General features: G+C 48.8%; 1 protein-coding gene across 1 annotated transcript in view; it reads left to right on the forward strand.

Annotated features, from left to right (window-relative positions):
- Positions 1-25,603, forward strand: part of INTU (inturned planar cell polarity protein) — a 44,809-nt gene that overhangs the window by 10,430 nt on the left and 8,776 nt on the right. The window contains exons 4-13 of the mRNA XM_038748416.1: positions 2,107-2,310; positions 5,372-5,490; positions 8,230-8,319; positions 9,635-9,712; positions 10,597-10,747; positions 10,946-10,999; positions 11,782-11,844; positions 14,297-14,509; positions 19,797-19,970; positions 22,841-22,938. Of these exons, the coding sequence (XP_038604344.1) occupies positions 2,107-2,310; positions 5,372-5,490; positions 8,230-8,319; positions 9,635-9,712; positions 10,597-10,747; positions 10,946-10,999; positions 11,782-11,844; positions 14,297-14,509; positions 19,797-19,970; positions 22,841-22,938 (1,244 nt within the window). The remainder of the gene's footprint in view (positions 1-2,106; positions 2,311-5,371; positions 5,491-8,229; positions 8,320-9,634; positions 9,713-10,596; positions 10,748-10,945; positions 11,000-11,781; positions 11,845-14,296; positions 14,510-19,796; positions 19,971-22,840; positions 22,939-25,603) is intronic.

Genomic DNA, 25,603 nt, shown 5'->3' on the forward strand with positions numbered 1-25,603 from the left:
TGAGGCCCAGAGAAGTGAAGCGACTTGACCAAAGTCACACAGCTGACAGTTGGCGGGGCCGAGATTCCCCGTCCACTTAATAATGATGACGGCATTTATTAAGCGCTTACTACGTGCCAAGCACTGTTCTAAGCGCTGGGGGGGATACAAGGTGATCATGTTGTCCCACTGGGGGCTCACAGTCTTAATCCCCATTTTACAGATGAGGGAACTGAGGCCCAGAGAAGTGAAGCGACCTGCCCAAAGTCACACAGCTGACAGTTGGCGGGGCCGAGATTCCCCGTCCACTTAATAATGATGATGGCATTTATTAAGCGCTTACTATGTGCAAAGCACTGTTCTAAGCGCTGGGGGGGATACAAGGTGATCATGTTGTCCCACGGGGGGCTCACAGTCTTCATCCCCATTTTACAGATGAGGGAACTGAGGCCCAGAGAAGTGACCTGCCCAAAGTCACCCAGCTGATAATTGGCGGAGCCAGGATTTGAACCCATGACCTCTGACTCCAAAGCTCCTTCCTTTTTCCACCGAGCCACGCTGCTTCTCTAGAGTCTGTGTGGCTGATGTTTTATTTCTAACATTGAGCATCCAACCTGCCTCCATCAGAAACCAGTCAGTCGTATTTATTGAGCGCTTACTGAGTGCGGGGCACTGTAGTAAGCGCCTGGGAGAGGACAGCGTAGCAATAGGACGGTCACATTCCCTGCCCACACCGAACTGACAGTGTAGTAGAGGTGAGGGAGATTAAACGCTTACATCTTGGCCTGGTGGAAAGAATCCACTGGGAGTCGGAAGGACCCGAGTTCTAATCCTGCCTCTGCCGCGGGTCGGCTGTGCGACCCCCGGGCGAGTCACTCCACTTCTCTGTGCCTCACCTGTAAAATGGGGATGAAGACGGTGAGCCCCGTGTGGGACACCGACTGTGTCCAACCTGATCAATCAATCAATCAGTTGTATTTATTGAGCGCTTACTGTGTGCAGAGCACTGTACTAGGCGCTTGGGAAGTACAAGTCGGCAACTCATAGAGACAGTCCCTACCCAACAGCAGGTTCACAGTCTATCTTGTAACTACTCCAGCGCTTAGTACAGTGCCTGGCACATAGTAAGCGCTTAATCAATAGCATAAAAAAGAGACTGGGAGCCCCACGTGGGACACGGACCATGGCCAACCTCATTATCATGCATCTACCTCAGCGATTTCTATTTTTTCTGACAGTTTTGACACCCGTTTACATGCTTTGTTTTGTCGTCTGTCTTCCCCTTCTAATCAATCAATCAATCAATCAATTTATTTATACATATTTATTCTATTTATTTTATTTTGTCGTCTTCTTCTTCTTCTCCTTCTCCTTCTCCTTCTCCTCTGCCCACAGCAGGGGCTCAATTCATTCATTCATCCATTCAGTCGTATTTATTGAGCACCTACTGTGTGCAGAGCACTGTACTAAGCGCTTGGGAAGTCCAAGGTGGCAACATCTAGAGACGGTCCCTACCCAACAGCGGGCTCGCAGTCTAGAAAGGGGGGACAGAGAACAAAACAAAACATATCAACAAAATGAAATAAATAGAATAAATATGTACAAGTAGAATAAATAAATGGAGTAATAAATACATACAAACATATATACATCTCTACAGGTGCTGTGGGGAGGGGAAGGAGGTAAGGAACCAGCCTTTTAGACTGTGAGCCCACTGTTGGGTAGGGACCGTCTCTAGATGTTGCCAACTTGTACTCCCCAAGCGCTTAGTACAGTGCTCTGCACACAGTAAGCGCTCAATAAATACGATTGACTGATTGATTGATTGACTGAATAAATACAATTGATTGATTGAACGGTGCCAGGCGGAGAGCCGGATGGGCAAGAGGGAAGAGCGAGGAATGCCGATCCTCCCGGCCGCCTCCCGCTGTGGGTGACCCTCCCTGGGGTCTTCGCCGTCGAGCGACCCCCCCCCCCCCCCCCATTTTTAGACTGTGAGCCCACTGTCGGGTAGGGACCGTCTCTATATGTGGCCAACTTGTCCTTCCCAAGCGCTTAGTCCAGTGCTCTGCACACAGTAAGCGCTCAATAAATACGATTGATGATGATGATGATTTTGTCCCCCAGGTGAAGCTGACCTTCGAGACGCCCGCCCCGGGGCCCGAGGAGACCATTCCCGAAAAGAAGCGGGCGGCCCAGCAGTCGGGGCGGTGGGGTTCGGCCAGACTGTTGGGGGGAGAAGAGGAGCCGGACGAAGCGATCCTCCTCAGGACCCCTCACATTGTCATGTACCTCACCCTGCAGCTGGGCTCGGACACGGCGAAAGAAGAGGTGCGGGAATAATAATAATAATAATAATAATAATAATAATAATAATGAGTAATGGCATTTATTAAGCGCTTACTAAGTGCCAAGCACTGCTCTAAGCGCTGTAATGCCCTCCCTCTGCCCATCCGCCAAGCTAGCTCTCTTCCTCCCTTCAAGGCCCTACTGAGAGCTCACCTCCTCCAGGAGGCCTTCCCACACTCAGCCCCATCTTACCTCCTTCCCTTCCCTTCCCTTCCCTTCCCTTCGAACCCATGACCTCTGACTCCAAAGCCCAGGCTCTTCCCACTAAGCCACGAAATAATAACTGTGGCGTTTCAAAGCCCTACTGGGAGCTCACCTCCTCCAGGAGGCCTTCCCACACTGAGCCCCCTCCTTCCTCTCCCCCACCTTACCACCCTCCCCTCCCTGCAGCACCTGTATATATGTATATATGTTTGTACATATTTATTATTCTATTTATTTATTTATTTTACTTGTACCTATCTATTCTATTTATTTTATTTTGTTAGTATGTTTGGTTTTGTTCTCTGTCTCCCCCTTTTAGACTGTGAGCTCACTGTTGGATAGGGACTGTCTCTGTATGTTGCCAACTTGTACTTCCCAAGCGCTTAGTACAGTGCTTTGCACACAGTAAGCGCTCAATAAATATGATTGATTGATTGATTGGGGAGGTTACAAGGTGATCAGGTTGCCCCACGGTGGGGGGGCTAACAGTCTTAATCCCCTTTTTACAGATGAGGTCACTGGGGCACAGAGAATAGTAGTGATAGCATTTATTAAGCGCTTACTGTAGCACTGTTCTAAGCGCTGGGGAGGTTACAAGGTGATCAGGTTGTCCCACAGAGGGGCTAACAGTCTTAATCCCCATTTTACAGATGAGGTCACTGAGGCCCAGAGAAGTCAAGTGAATTGCCCCAAGTCACACAGCTGACAAGTGGCGGAGCTGGGATTTGAACCCAGGACCTCTGACTCCAAAGCCACTGAGCCACGCTGCATGAAGGAGAAACGCTCCCCTAGCTTCCTTCTTTCTTTCCTCCCTTCATTCAGTTGTATTTATTGAGCACTTACTGTGTGCAGGGCGCCGGACTAAGTGCTTGGAAAGTACAACTGGGGCTTCCCAAGAGTTTAGTACAGTGCTCTGCACACAGTAGGCGCTCAATAAATGACTGAATGAATGAATGAACAGAGACAGTCCCTACCCGACAGCGGGCTCACGGTCTAGAGGGGGGAGACGGACAACAAAACGAAACAAAGAGACAGGCGTCAATAGCATCAAAATAGCTTGTCATGGAGGGAGCCAAGGGAGGAGGCGGTGCGGCCTAGTGGGTGGTCAGTCGGCCGGTCGTATTTGTTGAGCGTTTCCTGCGTGCAGGGCGCTGGACTGAGCGCTCGGGAGAGGACGATGGAACAATCCACAGGCACGTTCCCGGCTCCCGACGAGCTGACGGTCGAGAGGAGCTTACGTAGACCCCGGGCCTGAGAGTCAGAGGACCTGGGGTCTTGTCCTGGCTCTGCCGCTTCTCTGCTGGGGGGACCTTGGGCGAGTCACTTCACTTCCCTGGGCCTCAGTTTCCCTCACCTGCAAAATGGGGGTTCAGTATCTGTTCTCCCTGCTACTTAGACTGTGAGCCCTTTGTGGAATCTGATGATCTTGTATCTACACAGCACTTAAAACGTGGCACAAAGGAAGCTCTTTGTGCCCTTCTTCTTCTTCTTATTCCTTCCTCTTCTTCCACTTCCTCCTCCTTTTTCTTCTTCTTCCTCCTTCTCCTCCTGATCCTTCCTTCTTCTTCCACTTCCTCCTCCTTTTTCTTCTTCTTCCTCCTCCTCCTGATCCTTCCTTCTTCTTCCACTTCCTCCTCCTTTCTTCTTCTTCCTCCTTCTTCCACTTCCTCCTCGTTTTTCTTCTTCCTCCTTCTCCTCCTAATCCTTCCTTCTTCTTCCACTTCCTCCTCCTTTTTCTTCTTCTTCTTCCTTCTTCCACTTCCTCCTCCTTTTTCTTCTTCTTCCTCCTTCTTCCACTTCCTCCTCCTTTTTCTTCTTCTCCCTCCTTCTCCTCCTAATCCTTCCTTCTTCTTCCACTTCCTCCTCCTTTTTCTTCTTCTTCCTCCTTCTTCCACTTCCTCCTCATTTTTCTTCTTCCTCCTCCTTCTCCTCCTAATCCTTCCTTCTTCTTCCACTTCCTCCTCCTTTTTCTTCTTCCTCCTTCTTCCACTTCCTCCTCGTTTTTCTTCTTCTTCCTCCTCCTCCTAATCCTTCCTTCTTCTTCCACTTCCTCCTTCTTTTTCTTCTTCCTCCTCGTTTTTCTTCTTCCTCCTGCTAATCCTTCCTTCTTCTTCCACTTCCTCCTCCTTTTTCTTCTTCTTCCTCCTTCTTCCACTTCCTCCTCCTTTTTCTTCTTCTTCCTCCTCCTCCTTCCTTCTTTGTCTTCTGCTTTCTTTCTCTTTCTTTTTTCTTCCTTCTTCCAATTACTTGCCCTGGGCATTACTGAATTGCAAATAATTATAATAATAATGCTATTTGTTAAGCGCTTACTATACATCAGGCACTAAACTAAGTGTTAGGGCGGATAGAAGATCATCAGGTCCCGCAAGGCGCTGACGGTCTTCATTCAGGTGAGGTAACTGAGGCCCGGAGAGGTGAAGTGACTCGCCCAAGGTCACCCAGCAGACAAGCGGCAGAGCCGGGATTAGAACCCAGGTCCTTCTGACTCCCGGGCCCGAGTTCTACCCACTAGGCCGCACCGCTTCCCTGATTCCCTGATTTTGTTCTGACGTCTCGGCACCCGTCCACTTGTTTTGATTTGTTGTGTTGTTTTGTTGTTTTTGTTCTAGACTGTGAACCCGCTGTTGGGTAGGGACTGTCTCTAGATATTGCCGACTTGTGCTTCCCAAGCTCTTAGTACAGTGCTCTGCACATAGTAAGCGCTCAGTAAATACGTTCGAATGAATGAATTCAGGATCTCATCCGAATCTGTGGTAAGCTTGTGAGGTAGATGAGTGAAATGGATGTGCAAATTGGATGATTCCATCATTGCTTCTCTCCTTACTGCTCTCGTTAACAGCAAGAAATCCTCTACTATTATCCAGACACTGAAGCGTCTCAGAAACTCAAAAGCGTCAGGGGAATATTCCTCACCCTCTCTGACATGTTGGAAAACGTAACCCAGACCCTCGTTACCAGGTAATCAGATCTTCAGTTCGGTTTCTCCTCTTTCACCCCTTTTCACTTTGTTCTTGTACTTGGGGAGCACTTTTTGCAGTGACAATTCTCAATCCGTCAGTCGATCATATCTATTATCTAATAGATCTATCATATCTATTAAATGCAGACTGCCGAACTAAACAAGCCCTTGGGAGAGGACAGCCTAACAGGGTTCATAATTATGGTAATAATAATAATGATAATGGTATTTGTTAAGCTCTTACTATGTGCCAAGCACTGTTCTAAGCGCCGGAGGGGGATATAAGGTAATCATGCTAAGTGCCTAGAACAGTGCTTCAGTAAGTAAGCGCTTAACAAATGCCATTATTATTATTATCATTAATCAGGTTGTCCCACGTGGGGCTCACAGCCTTCATCCCCATTTTACAGATGAGGTAACTGAGGCACAGAGAAGCTAAGTGACTTGCCCAAAGTAACACAGCTGAACCCAGGTCCTTTGACTCCCAAGCCCGGGCTCTACCCACTAGGCCATGCTGCTTCTCAAAGAGGAAACTGATCAAGAGGCAAGAAATAGCCATTGCATAATAATAATAATAATAATAATAATAATAATAATAATGATATTTGTTAAGCGCTTACTATGTGCCAAGCACCGTTCTACGTGCTGGGATAGATACAAGGTGATCAGGTTGTCCCCTGTGGGGCTCACAGTCAATCCCCATTTTCCATATGAGGGAACTGAGGCCCAGAGAAGTGAAGCGACTTGCCCAGAGTCACGCAGCTGAGAAGCGGCGGAGCCGGGATTAGAACCCACGACCTCCGACTCCCAAGCCCGAGCTCTTTCCACTGAGCCACGCTGCGTCAGCGATAGTAGAAATGTTCTCTGCCCACGAGGAACTTTTTAGACTGTGAGCCCACTATTGGGTAGGGACTGTCTCTATATGTTGCCAATTTGTACTTCCCAAGCGCTTAGTACAGTGCTCTGCACACAGTAAGCGCTCAATAAATATGATTGATGAGGAACTGACCGTCTACAAGGGGAGATGGACAGAGGAACTGTGGTGTTTAAGTGCTTACTAGGTGCCAAGCACTGTTCTAAGCTCTGGGGTGGGTACGAGATCATCAAATCTTCTTAGACAATGAGCCCCAGGCAACCTAGTATATATACAGGAAGCAGCGTGGCTCAGTGGAAAGAGCCCGGGCTTTGGAGTCAGAGGTCATGGGTTCAAATCCCGGCTCCGCCAACTGTCAGCTGGGTGACTTTGGGCAAGTCGCTTCACTTCTCTGGGCCTCAGTTCCCTCATCTGGAAAATGGGGGTGAAGACTGTCAGCCCCCCGTGGGACAACCTGATCAGCTTGTAACGTCCCCAAGCGCTTAGAACAGTGCTTTGCACACAGGAAGTGCTTAATAAATGCCATCATTATTATTATTATTATTATTATTACAGCCTAATTAACTTGCATCCACCCCAGCGCTTAGAATGGTGTTTGACTCATAGTAAGCCCTTAATGAATACCATTTGAAAATAGAGAGTCCCTCGTGGAGCGCACAGTGGAAGCAAGAGGGGGAATATTGAAACCCCATTTTGTAGGGGAGGGAACTGAGGTCCAAAGAACTCGTGGGTTCTAATCCCGGCTCCGCCGCTTGTCAGCTGTGTGACTTTGGGCAAGTCACTTCACTTCTCTGGGCCTCAGTTCCCTCATCTGGAAAATGGGGATTGACCGTGAGCCCCACAGGGGACAACCTGATCGCCTTGTGTCTATCCCAGCACTGAGAACGGTGCTTGGCACAAGCACTTGGGAAAAATCCTGTCCGTTCAGCCTCCACACGTGGTGAAAATCCGCCCTTTCCTCTCCATCCAAACCGCTCCCAAGCCCTTGTCCCGTTCCTCCCGGCTGACCTCCCTGCCTCCCGTCTCTCCCCACTCCGGTCCAGACTTCACTCCGCCGCCCGCATCGTTTTTCTACAGAAACGTTCAGCCGGCGTCTCCCCGCCCCTCAGGTGGCGGCCCGTCCACCTCCTCATCGAACAGAAAGTCGTCACCATCAATCAATCAATCAATCAATCAATCGCATTTATTGAGCGCTTACTGTGTGCAGAGCACTGGACTAAGCCCTTGGGAAGTACAAGTACCACTCATGCCCACATTTATTTATTTATTTCTATTAATGTCTCTCTCCCCCGCTAGACCGTAAACTCATGGTGGGCAAGGGAACGTGTCTGTTTATTGTTATATCGGACTCTCCCAAGTGCTTAGTCCAGCGATTTGCAATCAATCAATCAGTCAATCAATCGTATTTATTGAGCGCTTACTGTGTGCAGAGCACTGTACTAAGCGCTTGGGAAGTACAAGTGCTCAGTAAATATGAATGAATACACGCCATACAAATCATTATTTACAATCCACAGTTGCGCTTTGGGAGCCTAGTCAGGTGCTTTTGGGAGCGTTTTGGAATTGGCTGACTCGCTTTCCACCCTACTTTTAATAATAATAATAATGGCATTTATTAAGCACTTACTATGTGCAAAGCACTGTTCTAGTTGCGGGTGAGGTTACAAAGTGATCAGGTTGTCCCACGGGGGGGCTCACAGTCTTAATCCCCATTTTACAGATGAGGTATCTCAGACACAGAGAAGTTAAGTGACTTGCCCAAGGTCACACAGCTGAGTTGGTGGAGCCGGGATTTGAACCCATGACCCCTGACTCCAAAGCCCATGCCGTTTCCACTGAGCCACGCTGCTTCTCTGTTTTCCAGCTCATCCCTGATTTTAAGTGGGAAATTAGTCCACGTGACCTACTGGAAGGAATCCGGAAGATTACTGATAATCGGCCTCCCGGACGAAAAGTAGGTTGGGATTTTTGCTTTGGCTTTTCAATCGTCTGCATTCCGTCTACGTCGCGATGCGTTTTTCTGGTTAAAGGCGTTTTAAGGCATTTCGTAAGCAGCCTGGCCTGACGGGAAGAGCCCGGGCTTGGGAGCCAGAGGACGTGGTTTCTCATCCCGGCTCTGCCACCGATCCGCTGGGTGACGTTGGGCAAGTCGCATAACCTCTCTGGGCCTCAGTTCCCTCATCTAGGGATGAGGAAGATTGTGAGCCCCGTGTGGGACAGGGATCGGGCCCAACCTCAGAAACTTGTATCTAGTGCTTAGAACACTGTTTGGCGATTAGTAAGCTCTTAACAATTACCAGATCATTATTACGATTATGATGATGATGATGATGATGATGTTGGACAGAGTCCCAGCCCCAAATGGGGCTCACAATCAAAGTAGGAGGTAGCAGGGTAATAATAATAATAATAATGATGGCATTTGTTAAGCGCTTACTATGTGCGAAGCACTGTCCTAAGCGCCGGGGGTATACAAGGTGATCAGGTTGGCCCACGTGGGGCTCACAGTCTTAATCCCCATTTGACAGATGAGGTCACTGAGGCTCAGAGAAGTGAAGTGATTTGCCCAAGGTCACACGGCAGACGTGTGGTGGAGCCGGGATTAGAACCCATGACCTCTGGCTCCCAAGCCTGGGCTGTTGCCGCCGAGCCACGCTGCTTCGTGAAAAGGGTATAATCCCCTTTCCACAGATGGGAAACTGAGACCCACAGAACAATGATAATAATAATAATAATAATAATAATAATAATAATAATGATGGTATTGTTCTAAGTGCTGGGATAGATACAAGATGCCCCCCCTCACCGTCTTCATCCTCATTTTCCAGTTGAGGGAACTGAGGCCCAGAGAAGTGAAGTGACTTGCCCAAAGTCACACAGCTGACATGTGGCGGAGCCGGGATTAGAATAATAATAATAATAATGGCATTTGTTAAGCGCTTACTATGTGCAAAGCACTGTTCTAAGCGCTGGGGAGATTACAAGGTGATCAGGTTGCCCCACGGGGGGCTCACAGTCGTCATCCCCATTTTTGCAGATGAGGGAACGGAGGCCCAGAGAAGTTAAGCGACTTGCCCAAAGTCACACAGCTGACAGTTGGCGGGGCCGGGATTTGAACCCAGGACCTCTGACTCCAAAGCCTGAGCCACGCCGCTTCTCTGCTAAGCCACAGGACTGCAGAATTTCCCGAAGGGCTCTCCCTGGTCCGGTTGAAACCCAAAGCACCGTACTTTTTCAGGTGACTTCTCGCTCCCTGCCTGTTTTTCTAGAGCTCCTCTTCCTCAGCTGAAGAACATGATGAACGCCGTAGTCCAGACCTTGAAGTTTATGTACGGCTCCTTAGACAGGTAACGGCACGGGTATGGTAGTTGAGAGCGCTCAGTACAGTGCCCTTCACACAGTAAGCGTTCAGTAAATACCACCGATGGCTAACAGCTGATGTCCCTCACCGGATGTACAACTTTGCGGCTGGGTCCCGATCCCAGGCAATCAATTAATAAGAGTTATCGAGCGCCCTTTTTTCGTGGTTTTTTTTTATGGTATTTGGTAAGCGCTTACGGTACGATAGGCTCACCCCCAGTGCTTAGTACAGCACTCTGCACACAGTAAGCGCTCAGTAAATACGATTGAATGAATGAATGAATGAATGAACATCTACCAACTCTGTTGTAGATGTAACCAAAGAGGTTAGTCCAGTGCTCTGTACGTAGTAAGCGCTCGATGAATGCTGTCGATTAATCGATTAATGATGGACAAGGAATGTGTCTACCAACTCTGTGGGACTGTCCTCTCCCAGACGCTCAGTCCAGTGCTTTGCGCACAGTAAGCGCTCGATAAATTCTTTAATTCTGTTTTTTCTGACGACTTGACACCCGTCCACGTGTTTTGTTCTGTCGTCCGTCTCCCCCTTCTAGACTGTGAGCCCGTTGTCGGGTAGGGGCCGTCTCTAGATGTTGCCGACTTGGACTTCCCAAGCGCTCAGTACGGTGCTCTGCGCACGGTAGGCGCTCAATAAATACGATTGGGTGAACGAATGAATGAAACACCATCGAGCGTGGTCCGGCGCTCTGCACATAGTGAGCGCTCGATCGGTCGGCCGCGGGCAGGGAACACGCCTCCCAACTCCGGGGTCTCCTACTCGGCGCTTAGTAACGGTGGTGTTTATTACGCGCCGGCTAGACGCCCGGCACTGTACTAAGCGCTGCTCACGTCCCGCTCTGCCCCCCATCAGCGCCTTCTGCCCCGAGGAGAACGTCCCGAGCCTGGACCACCTTTTCCACCTGTTCTTCCAGGGAGCCGTCCTCGGCGATCGTCACCGCGGCCCGGCCCTGCTGAACGACCTGCCGGGAGCCCACTGGCTCCCCTTGCCACAGGAAGTCAAGGTGGGCCGGGAAGATGGGGCGCTTAGTACAGTGCTCTGCACGCAGTAAGCGCTCAATAAATACCACAATGAATGAATAGGGGGCTGGGGAAGGTTGGGAGAGGGCGGCGGGAAAAATCAAAAAAGATCTCCACCGGAAACCGCGGCGCCCTGGACCTAAAGGACGCCCCAAATCCATATTTGTGTCCTCTTTTCCCAGATGGAAATCGACACGGAGCTGAGCGAGCTGGAGGCCGCTGATTTCGGGGAGCTTGTAAGATTCCCCCCGAAGCGCTCAGCGTGAGAAGCGGCGAGGCTCAGTGGGTAGAGCCCGGGCTTGGGAGTCGGAGGTCGTGGGTTCTAATCCCGGCTCCGCCACTTATCAGCCGGGTGACCTTGGGCGAGTCACTTGACTTCTCTGTGCCTCAGTTACCTCACCTGTAAAATGGGGATGAAGACCGTCAGCCCTGTGCGGGACAACCTGAATAGCTTGTATCTACTCCAGCACTTAGAACAGTGCTTGGCACGTAGTAAGCACTTACCAAATACCAACATTATTATTATTATTATTATTATTATTATTATTATTATTTATTATTATTATTATCATTCGGCACATAGTAAATGCCATCATCCTTTTAGACTGTGAGCCCACTGTTGGGTAGGGACTGTCTCTATGTGTTGCCAATTTGTACTTCCCAAGCGCTTAGTACAGTGCTCTGCACATAGTAAGCGCTCAATAAATACGATTGATTGATAGTAAGCACTTGAGCCCCACGTGGGACAACCTGATTACCTTGTATGCCCCCGCGGCGGTTAGAACAGTGCTCAGCACATAGTACGCGCTTGAGCCCCACGTGGGACAACCTGATTACCTAGTATGCCCCCCGGCGCTTAGAACAGTGCTCGGCACATAGTACGCGCCTAACAAATATCACAATCATTAGTATTATTATTATTATCTGTAAGCGATCTACCTCAGTTAGAACCTTTGTCATCCTGAGCGTCAAAAAGGCAGAAATGGCAAACCGTTTTTTTTTGTATTTCCTCTTTTAGTCTGAAGATTATTACGACATGAGACGGCTCTATATGATATTGGGATCCGCCCTCTTTTACAAGGTGAGAAATCGGGCCCGGGAGTCCGAGGACCTGGGCCCTAATCCCGGCTCCGCCTGGGCGACTCCCGTCCCTTCTCCGGGCCTCGGTTCCTTCGTCTGCGAAATGGGGAATCCGTCCCCGTTCCCTGTGGGAATTAGACATGATCCTGTCCCCTCGTGGAGGCCTCCTCCTAAAGGCCTTCTGACTAACCCCTCCTGTCCTCTTTTCCCATTCCCTTCCGCGTCACCCTTGCGCTTGGATTCTCTCCCTTTATTTATGCACTTATGATATTCCAGCCTCTTATTACAAAGAGCTTGGAAAAAGTCACGACATGTCCTGATGTCACTATCGCCGCAAAAATACAAATCGTCAACCCTAAGGTGTTTCCAGTGACCGTGTGTGGATCCGAAAGCTGGACCGTGAAAGAACAGGATGGGAAGAACATCGATTCTTTTTGGAAATGTGGTGTCGGAAAAGCGTTTTGCGAATACCAGGGACTTCCCAAAAGACAGACAAATGGATTTTGGAGCAAATTAAGCCAGAGTGGGCTTTGCAAGGCCAAGTGACTCGACTTAGATGAGCGTATTTTGGGCACGTCATCGGGAGGGCGGATTCTCTGGAGAAGACGCTCACGCTAGGAAAAGTCCAGGGACGACGTGGAAGAGGCAGCTAGACGGATAGGGAACGTAACGGCGATAACGGAAGAACCGTTAGAGAGGTTGCGGATTGTGGCGGAGGACGGGACGTTGTGGAGAAAGTTTATCCGTGGAGTCGCCGTGCGTCGGAAACGACTCGACGGCATTTAATAATTAATAGTAATAATTTATGCACTTGGATTGGCTTCCTCAGCCCCACAGCACTTCACTTCCAAACTCCTCATTTATTTATTTCTGTTAATGTCTGCCTCCCCCTTTAGACTGTGAGCCCGCTGTGGGCAGGGAACCTGCTTCCAGCTCTCCCAAGTGCTCAATTCAGCGCTGTCCACACAGTAAGCGCTCAATAAATACCACCGATCGATTGATGGGGGTTTCCCTCCAGGTACCTTTAGCCACAGACTCGCTCCTTTGGAACATAACTAATCTATGGATCGTGCTACTATATTATTGTCCTCTCCCAAGCGCTTAGTACAGTGCTCTGCACCCAGTAAGCGCTCAATAAATACCATTGAGTGAATAATAATAATAAAAATAATGGCATTTCTTTTGCGCTTACTATGTGCAAAGCACTGTTCTAAGCGCTGGGCACTGTTCTAAGCACTGGCACTGTTCTAAGCGGTGGGCACTGAAGGAATAATAATAATAATGATGGTATTTGTTAAGCGCTTACTATGAGCAAAGCACTTTTCTAAGCACTGGGGGATACAAGGTGATCAGTTTGTCCCGCGCGGGGCTCACAGTCTTCATCCCCATTTTACAGATGAGGTAACTGAGGCACAGAGAAGTGACAATAAATACCATTGAGTGGATAATAATAATAATGGCATTTATTTAGCGCTTACTATGTGCAAGCACTGTTCTAAGCGCTGGGCACTGTTCTAAGCGCTGGGCACTGAAGGAATAATAATAATAATGATGGTATTTGTTAAGCGCTTACTATGAGCAAAGCACTTTTCTAAGCGCTGGGGAGGTTACAAGGTGATCAGTTTGTCCCACGCGGGGCTCACAGTCTTCATCCCCATTTTACAGATGAGGTAACTGAGGCACAGAGAATTGGCAATAAATACCATTGAGTGAATAATAATAATAATAATGATGGCATTTATTTAGCGCTTACTATGTGCAAAGCACTGTTCTAAGCGCTGGGCACTGTTCTAAGCGCTTTCACTGTTCTAAGCGCTGGGCACTGAAGGAATAATAATAATAATGATGGTATTTGTTAAGCGCTTACTACGAGCAAAGCACTTTTCTAAGCACTGGGGGATACAAGATGATCAGTTTGTCCCGTGCGAGGCTCACAGTCTTCATCCCCATTTGACAGATGAGGGAACCGAGGCCCAGAGAAGTGAAGTGACTTGCCCAGAGTCATCATCATCATCATCATCAATCGTATTTATTGAGCGCTTACTCTGTGCAGAGCACTGTACTAAGCGCTTGGGCAGTACAAGTTGGCAACATATAGAGACAGTCCCTACCCAACAGTGGGCTCACAGTCTAAAAGCAGCGTGACTCAGGAGGAAAGAGCCCGGGCTTTGGAGTCAGAGGTCATGGGTTCAAATCCCGGCTCCACCAACTGTCAGCTGTGTGACTTCGGGCAAGTCACTTCTCCGGGCCTCAGTTTCCTCATCTGTAAAATGGGGATTAAATCCGTGAGGCCCAGGAGGGACAGCCTGATCACCTTGTCACCTCCCCAGCGCTTAGAACAGGGCTTTGCACATAGTAAGCGCTTAATAAATGCCATCATTATTATTATTATTATTATTATTATTATTATTATTCAAAGTCCAGCGCTCTGCACTTTTTGCTTCCGCGCCCAGGGCTACTTGATAGGCAGCCACCTGCCCCAGGAGGACCTGGTCGCCGTGGCCGGCTACTGTCGTCTGTGGCGGCTCCTCTTGCTGTCGGCGACCCGGAGGATCAGCCGGCTGGTCATCTGGAGGGAAATCTTCCGTCCCCGCCACTTCCCGGACGCCTCCGCCGAAGCTTCCCGGGAGCCCGAGGCCCGCCGCTTCTTGCTCGTCGTCGGCCTGGTGAGTTCACCGGGCCGCCGGCCCCTCCGTCGGCGGCGGCGATGGAGCCGTGACTCCGTCGTTCCCGGGATTCAGGGAAGCAGCGCGGCTCAGCGGGAAGAGCCCGGGCTCGGGAGTCAGGGGTCGTGGGTTCTAATCCCGGCTCCGCCACTCGTCGGCCGTGTGACTCCGGGCCTCGGTTCCCTCATCTGGAAAATGGGGATGAAGACGGTGAGCCCCACGTGGGACAACTTCATCGCCTTGTGACCTTCCCAGCGCTTGGAACAGTGCTTTGCACGTAGTAAGCGCTTAATAAATGCTATCATTATTATTATTATTATTCCCAAGATGGGGAAGCGGCGCGTCTGGGCGGGTAGATCCCGGGCTTGGTAGTCACTGATTGAGTAGGAGCTGGGTTCTAATTCCGGCTCCGCCGCTGGTCTGCTGCGTGGACCTCGGGTAAGTCACTCTGGGCCTCAGTTCCCTCATCTGGAAAATGGGGATGAAGACGGTGAGCCCCACGTGGGACAACTTCATCGCCTTGTGACCTTCCCAGCGCTTGGAACAGTGCTTTGCACGTAGTAAGCGCTTAGTAAATGCTATCATTATTATTATTATGATTCCCAAGATGGGGAAGCGGCTTGTCTGGGCGGGTAGATCCCGGGCTTGATAGTCACTGATTGAGTAGGAGCTGGGTTCTAATTCCGGCTCCGCCACTGGTCTGCTGCGTGGACCTCGGGTGAGTTGCTTCCCTCCTCCCAGGGCCTCCTTCCCAGCGCTTAGAACAGTGCTTTGCACATAATAAGCGCTTAATAAATGCTATTATTATTATTATTATTATTATTATTCCCAAGATGGGGAAGCGGCGCGTCTGGGCGGGTAGATCCCAGGCTTGATAGTCACTGATTGAGTAGGAGCTGGGTTCTAATTCCGGCTCCGCCACTGGTCTGCTGCGTGGACCTCGGGTGAGTCGCTTCCCTCCTCCCAGGGCCTCCTTCCCAGCGCTTAGAACAGTGCTTTGCACATAGTAAGCGCTTAATAAATTCTATTATTATTATTATTATTATTATTATTCCCAAAATGGGGAAGCGGCACGTCTGGGCAGATAAATCCCGGGCTTTATAGTCACTGATTGAGTAGGAGCTGGGTTCTAATTCCGGCTCCGCCACTGGTCTGCTGCGTGGACCTCGGGTGAGTCGCTTCCCTCCTCCCAGGGCCTCCTTCCCAGCGCTTAGAACAGTGCTTTGCACATAGGAAGCGCTTAATAAATTCTATCATTATTATTATTATTATTATTATTATTCCCAAGATGGGGAAGCGATGCGTCTGGGCGGGTAGATCCCGGGCTTGATAGTCACTGATTGAGTAGGAGCTGGGTTCTAATTCCGGCTCCTCCACTGGTCTGGTGCATGGACCTCGGGTGAGTCGCTTCCCTCCTCCCAGGGCCTCCTGCCCAGCGCTTAGAACAGTGCTTTGCACATAGTAAGCGCTTAATAAACGCTATCATTATTATTATTGTTATTATTATCCCCAAGATGGGGAAGCGGCTTGTCTGGGCGGGTAGATCCCGGGCTTGATAGTCACTGATTGAGTAGGAGCTGGGTTCTAATTCCGGCTCCGCCACTGGTCTGCTGCGTGGACCTCGGGTGAGTCGCTTCCCTCCTCCCAGGGCCTCCATTCCCTCATCCGTAAAATAATAATAATAATAATGGCATTTATTAAGCACTTACTACACTGTTCTAAGCGCAGGGGAGGTTACAAGGTGATCAGGTTGTCCCACGGGGGGCGCTCACCGTCTTCATCCCCATTTTACAGGTGAGGTCACTGAGGCACAGAGAAGTTAAGCGATCTGCCCAAAGTCACACAGCCGACAATTGGCGGAGCTGGGATTTGAACCCATGACCTCTGACTCCAAAGCTTGGGCTGTTTCCACTTTAGCCACAGACTCGCTCCTTTGGACCATAACTAATCTGTGGATCGTGCTACTATATTATTGTCCTCTCCCAAGCGCTTAGTACAGTGCTCTGCACCCAGTAAGCGCTCAATAAATACCATTGAGGGAATAATAATAATAAAAATAATGGCATTTATTTAGCGCTTACTATGTGCAAAGCACTGTTCTAAGCGCTGGGCACTGTTTATGTTGCCAACTTGTACTTCCCAAGCGCTTAGTACAGTGCTCTGCACATGGTAAGCACTCAATAAATGCGATTGATTGATTGATTGATTCTAAGCGCTGGCACTGTTCTAAGCGCTGGGCACTGAAGGAATAATAATAATAGTGGTATTTGTTAAGCGCTTACTATGAGCAAAGCACTGTTCTAAGCGCTGGGCACTGTTCTAAGCGCTGGGCACTGAAGGAATAATAATAATAATGATGGTATTTGTTAAGTGCTTACTATGAGCAAAGCACTGTTCTAAGCACTAACATAGGGATGAAGATGTGGAGCCCCGCGTGGGACAGGGACCGCGTCCAATCTGGTGATCTCGTATCCACCCCAGCGCTTAGTACAGTGCTTGGCACCATAGTAAGCGTGTAACAAATACCATAAAAAAAAATAATATGTGAGCATCCACCCTTCCTGGTCTTTCTAATAATGATAATGGTATTTGTTAAGTGCTTTCTATGTGCCAAGCACTGTTCTAAGCGTTGTTTTAAGCACGTGAGAAGCGGCGTGGCTTAGTGGCAAGAGCCCGGGCTTGGGAATCCGAGGTCGTGGATTCTAATCCCGGCTTCGCCACTCGTCAGCTGCGTGACCTTGGGCGAGTCACTTCGCTTCTCTGGGCCTCAGTGACCTCACCTGGAAAACGGGGATGACGACTGTGAGCCCCACGGGGGACAACCTGATGACCTTGTATCCACCCCAGTGCTTAGAACGGTGCTTGGCGCATGGTCAGCGCTTAATAAATACCATCATCATCATCACTGGGGTAGATCCGAGGTCATCAGGTTGGACACAGTCCCTTGTCCCACATGTGCTTGGCACATAATAATAATGGCATTTATTAAGCGCTTACTATGTGCAAAGCACCCGTTCTAAGCGCTGGGGCGGTTACAAGACAATCAGGTTGTCCCACAGGGGCTCACAGTCTTAATCCCTGTTTTCCAGATGAGGGAACTGAGGCCCAGAGAAGTGAAGTGACTTGCCCAAAGTCCCACAGCTGACAATTGGCGGAGCCGGGATTCGAACCCATGACCTCTGACTCCAAAGCCCGGGTTCTTCCCACTGAGCCACTTTGCTTACTATGTGGAATGCCCTCCCTCCGCACATCCATGCCCTCCCTCTGCCCATCCGCCAAGCTCGCTCTCTTCCTCCCTTCAAGGCCCTACTGAGAGCTCACCTCCTCCAGGAGGCCTTCCCACACTCAGCCCCTTCCTTCCTCTCCCCCTCGTCCCCCTCTCCATCATCATCATCATCATCATCATCATCAATCGTATTTATTGAGCGCTTACTATGTGCAGAGCACTGTACTAAGCGCTTGGGAAGTACAAATTGGCAACATATAGAGACAGTCCCTACCCAACAGTGGGCTCACAGTCTAAAAGGGGGAGACAGAGAACAAAACCAAACATACCAACAAGATAAAATAAATAGAATACATTAGTACAAATAAAATAAATAAATAAATAAATAGAGTAAAAAAATATGTACAAACATATATACATATATACAGGTGCTGTGGGGAAGGGAAGGAGGGAAGATGTGGGGGATGGACCTTACCTCCTTCCCTTCCCCACAGCCCCTGTATATATGTATATATGTTTGTACATATTTATTACTCTATTTATTTATTTATTTATTTATTTATTTATTTTACTTGTACATATCTATTCTATTTATTTTACTTTGTTAGTATGTTTGGTTTTGTTCTCTGTCTCCCGCTTCTAGACTGTGAGCCTGCTGTTGGGTAGGGACTGTCTCTCTATGTTGCTAACTTGTACTTAGGAGAAGCAGTGTGGCTCAGTGGAAAGAGCCCGGGCTTTGGAGTCAGAGGTCATGGGTTTGAATTCCGACTCCGCCAATTGTCAGCTGTGTGACTTTGGGCAAGTCACTTCACTTCTCTGGGCCTCAGTTACCTCATCTGTAAAATGGGGATTAAGACTGTGAGCCCCCCGTGGGACAACCTGATCGCCTTGTAACCTCCCCAGTGCTTAGAACAGTGCTTTGCACATAGTAAGCGCTTAAATAAATGCCATCATTATTATTATTATTATTCCCAAGCGCTTAGTACAGTGCTCTGCACACAATAAGCGCTCAATAAAAACGATTGATTGATTACTCTATTTATTTTACTTGTACATCTTTATTCTATTTTATTTGGTTTATATGTTTTGTTTTGTTGTCTGTCTCCCCCTTCTAGACTGTGAGCCCGCTGTTGGGTAGGGACCGTCTCTAGATGTTGCCAACTTGTACTTCCCAAGTGCTTAGTCCAGTGCTTTGCACACAGTAAGCGCTCAATAAATACGATTGATTGACTGATTACTCTGTTTATTTATTTTACTTGTACATGTCCATTCTGTTTATTTTATTTGGTTTATATGTTTTGTTTTGTTGTCTGTCTCCCCCTTCCAGCCTGTGAGCCCGCTGATGGGTAGGGACTGTCTCTAGATGTTGCCGACTTGTCCTTCCCAAGCGCTTAGTCCAGTGCTCTGCACACAGTAAGCGCTCAATAAATACGATTGATTGATTACTCTGTTTATTTGTTTTACTTGTACATGTTCATTCTATTTATTTTATTTGCTTTATATGTTTTGTTTTGTTGTCTGTCTCCCCCTTCTAGCCTGTGAGCCCGCTGTTGGGTAGGGACCGTCTCTAGATGTTGCCAACTTGGACTTCCCAAGCGCTTGGTCCAGTGCTCTGCACACAGTAAGCGCTCAATAAATACGATTGATTGACTGATTACTCTATTTATTTTACTTGTACATGTCCATTCTGTTTATTTTATTTGGTTTATATGTTTTGTTTTGCCGTCTGTCTCCCCCTTCTAGCCTGTGAGCCCGCTGTTGGGTAGGGACCGTCTCTGTATGTTGCCAACTTGGACTTCCCAAGCGCTTGGTCCAGTGCTCTGCACACAGGAAGCGCTCAATAAATACGACTGAATGAATGAATGAATGAATGAATGAATGAGCCACGCTGCTTCTCATAGCGAGCACTTAACAAATATTATTGTAATTATTATTGTGGTGGTGGTATCGTTCTTTTTATTATCTAAAGCGGTTGCCCAGGGTCTTTAGTTCAAGCCCCCCGGGTTGGCGGCGTTGCCCGGCGGCCCCCGCGGACCGAACCTCCCGCCCCGTCTCCCCCAGGACCACTTCTTGCTGTGCGTCGTGCTGGAGGCGGGGGGCTGCGGGACCCCCGGGCCCGACCCCGTCTACGTGGACCAGGCCCGAGCCGGCCTGAGGCGGCTGAGACGACTGGCGGACCCTCCCTCGCGCCCCGCCGGCGACGGCCCCGACCCCCGGCAGCGGGAGCTGCCCAAGGTGATTGTCGCGTCGTCTTCCCCTCCCGGGGCTGGAGAATGGGTCGGTGGTAGTTACTGAGCGCTTGCTGCCTGCGCGGCGCCGGGGGGGGAGGACGGTAGAGCCGGCGGACACATTTCCTGCCCTCAAGGAGCTGATGCTCTGGACTCCGTTTCTGGAAAAGAATAATAATGGGGAAGCGGGGTGGCTCAGTGGGCTTTGGAGTCAGGCATCGTGGGTTCAAATCCCGGCTCCGCCAACTGTCAGCTGGGTGACTCTGGGCAAGTCACTTCCCTTCTCTGGGCCTCAGTGACCTCATCTGGAAAACGGGGATGAGGACTGTGAGCCCCCCCCGTGGGACAGCCTGATCACCTTATAACCTCCCCAGCGCTTAGAACAGTGCTGTGCACATAGTAAGCGCCTAATAAATAGCATCTAAAAGTCCCTTTTAGACTGTGAGCCCACTGTTGGGTAGGGACTGTCTCTGTACGTTGCCAATTTGGACTTCCCAAGCGCTTAGTACAGTGCTCTGCACATAGTAAGCGCTCAGTAAATGCAATTGATGACGATTGATGATAAAAAAAAATAACAGTGATAAATGGCATTTGTTAAGCACTTACTACGGGCCAGGCACTGTACTAAGCCCCGGGGCGGATACAAGCCGATCGGGTTGGACACGGTCCCTATCCCCATTTGACAGAGGAGGGAACTGAAGCGCAGAGCAGTGAAGTGACTTGCCCAAGGTCACCCAGCAGACAAGTGGAAGAGGAGGGATTAGAACCCATGGCCTGCGACTCCCCAAGCCATGGCTTGCCACCGAACCACGCATAATCAATCAATCGTATTTATTGAGCGCTTACTGTGTGCAGAGCACTGTACTAAGCGCTTGGGAAGTACAAGTTGGCAACATACAGAGCGTAAAGCCCGGGCCTGGGAATCTGAAGGGCCTAGGTTCGAATCTTGGCACTGCCTCCTGTCTGCTGAGTGACCTTGGGCGAGTCACTTCACTTCTCTGGGCCTCAGTGACCTCATCTGGAAAATAGGGATTAAGACTGGGAGCCCCACGGGGGACAGGGACTGTGTCCAACCTGATCGACTCGTGTCTCCGTAGAGCTTAGAACAGTGCTTGGCAATCAATCAATCAATCAATCGTATTTATTGAGCGCTTACTATGTGCAGAGCACTGTACTAAGCGCTTGGGAAGTACAAATTGGCAACATATAGAGACAGTCCCTACCCAACAGTGGGCTCACAGTCTAAAAGAGATTGTGAGATTGGCACATAGGAAGCGCTTAATAAGTTCCATGATTTTCAGCAGTTATTACTATTATCAAGCTTACAGTCTAGAGGGGGAGTCATTCATTCATTCAGTCGTATTTATTGAGCGCTTACTGTGTGCAGAGCATTGTACTAAGCGCTTGGGAAGGACAAGTTGGCCACATATATGACATAAATATGAAGCAGCGTGGCTCAGTGGAAAGAGCCCGGGCTTGGGAGTCAGAGGTCATGAGTTCTAATCCTGGCTCCGCCACTTGTCAGCTGGGTGACTTTGGGCGAGTCACTTCACTTCTCTGGGCCTCAGTTCCCTCATCTGTAAAGTGGGGATGAAGGCTGTGAGCTGATCACCTTGTATCCCCCCCAGTGTTTAGAACAGTTCTTGGCACATAGTAAGCACTTAACAAATACCATTATTATTATTATTATTATTATTATAAATGCTGTTATCATCATTGTCCCTGTTGTTATCATCATCATGCTCGGCACATAGTAAGCACTTCTCTGGGCCTCAGTTCCCTCATCTGTAAAATGGGGATGAAGGCTGTGAGCCCCACGTGGGACAACCTGATCACCTTGTATCCCCCCCAGCACTTAGAACAGTGCTTGGCACATAGTAAGCGCTTAACAAATACCATTATTATTATTATTATTATAAATGCTATTATCATCATTGTCACTGTTGTTATCATCATCATGCTCGGCACATAGTAAGCACTTCTCTGGGCCTCAGTTCCCTCATCTGTAAAATGGGGATGAAGGCTGTGAGCCCCACGTGGGACAACCTGATCACCTTGTATCCCCCGCAGCGCTTAGGACAGTGCTTGGCACATAGTAAGCGCTTAACAAATACCATTATTATTATTATCATAAATGCTATTATCATCATTGTCACTGTTATCATTATCATGCTCGGCACATAGTAAGCACTTCTCTGGGCCTCAGTTCCCTCATCTGTAAAATGGGGATGAAGACTGTGAGCCCCCCGTGGGACAACCTGATCACCTTGTATCCCCCGCAGCGCTTAGGACAGTGCTTGGCACATAGTAAGCACTTAACAAATACCATTATTATTATTATCATAAATGCTATTATCATCATCGTCACTTGTTATTATCATGCTCGGCACATAGTAAGCACTTCTCTGGGCCTCAGTTCCCTCATCTGTAAAATGGGGATGAAGGCTGTGAGCCCCCCGTGGGACAACCTGATCACCTTGTATCCCCCGCAGCGCTTAGGACAGTGCTTGGCACATAGTAAGCACTTAACAAATACCATTATTATTATTATTATAAATGCTATTATCATCATCGTCACTTGTTATTATCATGCTCGGCACATAGTAAGCACTTCTCTGGACCTCAGTTCCCTCATCTGTAAAATGGGGATGAAGGCTGTGAGCCCCACGTGGGCCAACCTGATCACCTTGTATCCCCCCCAGCGCTTAGAACAGTGCTTGGCACATAGTAAGCACTTAACAAATACCATTATTATTATTATTATAAATGCTGTTATCATCGTCACTGTTATCATTATCATGCTCGGCACATAGTAAGCGCTTAACAAATACTATCATCATTATTATGACTATTGTCATTATTATTCTTATTTTCCAGGGCGGAAAAAAGAAACCCACGCTCCCAAATCCCTTCCAGCCGGGAATCCCGAAGAAGGTCCTTCCGGAGAGGGAGACGGAAATCTCCAGAACGACGAGGTCAGCAATCCCCGGGCAGGATTTTCGGCTGCCGCCTGACCTTTCCCACCCGTCACTCTGTCGTGTCTCTTGAGCGCTTACCGCGTGGAGAGCACTGTACTAAGCGCCCCTTAGGTGGTGAGCTCTTGGCCCCCCTGCGTATTCTTCCTCGGAATAAGAATATTCACCGAGTAAGTGCTTAATACGCCCCATAACTACCACACGAAGCGGCGTGCCATAACGGAAAGAGCCCGGGCCCTGGCAGCCGAAGGACGCGGATTCCAATCCTGACTCCGCCAGCTGTCTGCTGTGTGGCCTTGGGCGAGCCGCTTCACTTCCCTGGGCCTCGGTGACCTCATCTTGAAAATGGGGATGAAGACTTTGAGCCCCACGCGGGACAACCTGATCACCCTGTATCTACCCCGGTGCTCAGAACGGTGCTTGACACATAGTAAGCGCCTACTGATAATAGTATTGATAATGATGATATTTGTTAAGCGCTTACTATGTGCCAAGCACTGTTCTGAACGCTGAAAACGATAGTATTTGTTAAGCTCTTACTATGTGCCAAGCACTGTGGTAGATACAAGGTAATCAGATTGTCCCATGTGGGGCTCACTGTCTTAATCCCCATTTTACAGATGAGGGAACTGAGGCACATGTACCCCAGTTTTTAGAACAGTGCTTGGACTAGACTAAGCACTCCACAAATACCATCATTATTATTACTATTATTCTCTGTGCCTCAGTGACCTCATCTGTAAAATGGGGATGGAAACCATGAGCCCCATCTGGGACAACCTGATTACCCACTGATTACTGATTAGAACAGTGCTTTGCACAAAGTAAGCGCTTAATAAATGCCATTATTATTATTACCCTGTATCCCCGCCAGTGCTTAGAACAGTGCTTGGCACATAGTAAGTGCTTGACAGCTCCCATCATTATTATTCTTCTCTGGGCCTCAGTTCCCTCATCTGTAAAATGGGCTTGAAGACCGTGAGCCCCACGAGGGACAACCTGATGACCTTGTATCTATCCCAGTGCTTAGAACAGGGCGTGGCACATAGGAAGGGCTTAACAAATACCGTCATCATTATTGTTACTATAGTAAGCGCTTAACAAATACCATCATTATAGACATCAGTTAATTAGTTAATTAATTAATTGATTAATTGTTGGAAAATATCCCAAGTAATGAGTCAGGTTAGGCCAGCCTTTTATTCATTCTGTTGCAACGAAACAACAGTGGCCATTTGGTAGCCAAAGACCTGAGGATGAGCCCAATCGTGCCTCAGTGGCTTTGGAGTCAGAGGTCATGGGTTCGAATCCCAGCTCCGCCAATTGTCAGCTGTGTGACTTTGGGCACGTCACTTCACTTCTCTGGGCCTCCGTTACCTCATCTGTAAAATGGGGATTAAGAATGTGAGTCCGCTGTGGGCCAACCTGATCACCTTGTAACCTCCCCAGCGCTTAGAACAGTGCTTTGCACATAAGAAGTGCTTAATAAATGCTATCATTGTTATTATTATTATTATTATTTGCCGCGGTTCCCGCTTCCCTGGCAACACCACGTCCCTCCCTCTTTCATTCATTGTCGTATTTAATAATAATGATAATAATAATAATAATGATGATGGTATTTGTTAAGCGCTTACTATGTGCAGAGCGCCTACTGCGTACAGAGCACTGGACTTGGAAAGTACAATTCGGCAACTTGTACTTCCCAAGCGCTTAGTACAGTGCTCTGCACACAGTAAGCGCTCAATAAATACGATTGATTGATTGATTGGGTAGGGACTGTCTCTATATGTTGCCAATTTGTACTTCCCAAGTGCTTAGTCCAGTGCTCTGCACACAGTAAGCGCTCAATAAATGTTATTGATTGATTGATTGGGTAGGGACTGTCTCTATATGTTGCCAATTTGTACTTCCCAAGTGCTTAGTACAGTGCTCTGCACATAGTAAGCGCTCAATAAATACGATTGATGATGATGATGATGATTGATTGATGGATAAGAGACAATCCCTACCCAACGACGGGATCTGGTCCGACCCTTCCCCTCAAATCTAATTTGTTGGGGCGCTGGACTGGCATATCGCCTGCGCCCCTGTTTGTTGTTGTCTTTGTTAGCTCCTCATTAATAATAATAACGGCATTTATTGAGCGCTTACTGTGTGCTCTGTTCTAAGCGCTGGGGAGGTTACAAGGTGATCAGGTTGTCCCACGGGGGGCTCACGGTCTTAATCCCCGTTTTCCAGGTGAGGCACAGTGACTTGCCCACAGTCCCCCAGCTGACAAGTGGCGGAGCCGGGATTTGAAGCAGCTCAGGGGAAAGAGCCTGGGCTTTGGAGTCAGAGGTCATGGGTTCGAGTCCCGACTCCGCCACATGTGTGCTGTGTGACCTTGGGCAAGTCACTTCTCTGAGCCTCAGCTACCCCATCTGTAAAATGGGGATTAAGACTGTGAGCCCCACGTGGGACAACCTCATCTCCTTGTGTTCCCCCCAGCGCTTAGAACAGTGCTTTGCACATAGTAAGGGCTTAACAAATACCAACATTATTATTATTATTTGAACCCATGACCTCTGACTCCAAAGCCCGGGCTCTTTCCCCTGAACCACGCTGCTTTTCTCATTTTATTCCCCCTCGCCCCCCTCCCCATCCCCCCCATCTTACCTCCTTC

This window comes from Tachyglossus aculeatus, chromosome 6, assembly GCF_015852505.1.
Source record: "Tachyglossus aculeatus isolate mTacAcu1 chromosome 6, mTacAcu1.pri, whole genome shotgun sequence".
Taxonomy (NCBI): domain Eukaryota; kingdom Metazoa; phylum Chordata; class Mammalia; order Monotremata; family Tachyglossidae; genus Tachyglossus; species Tachyglossus aculeatus.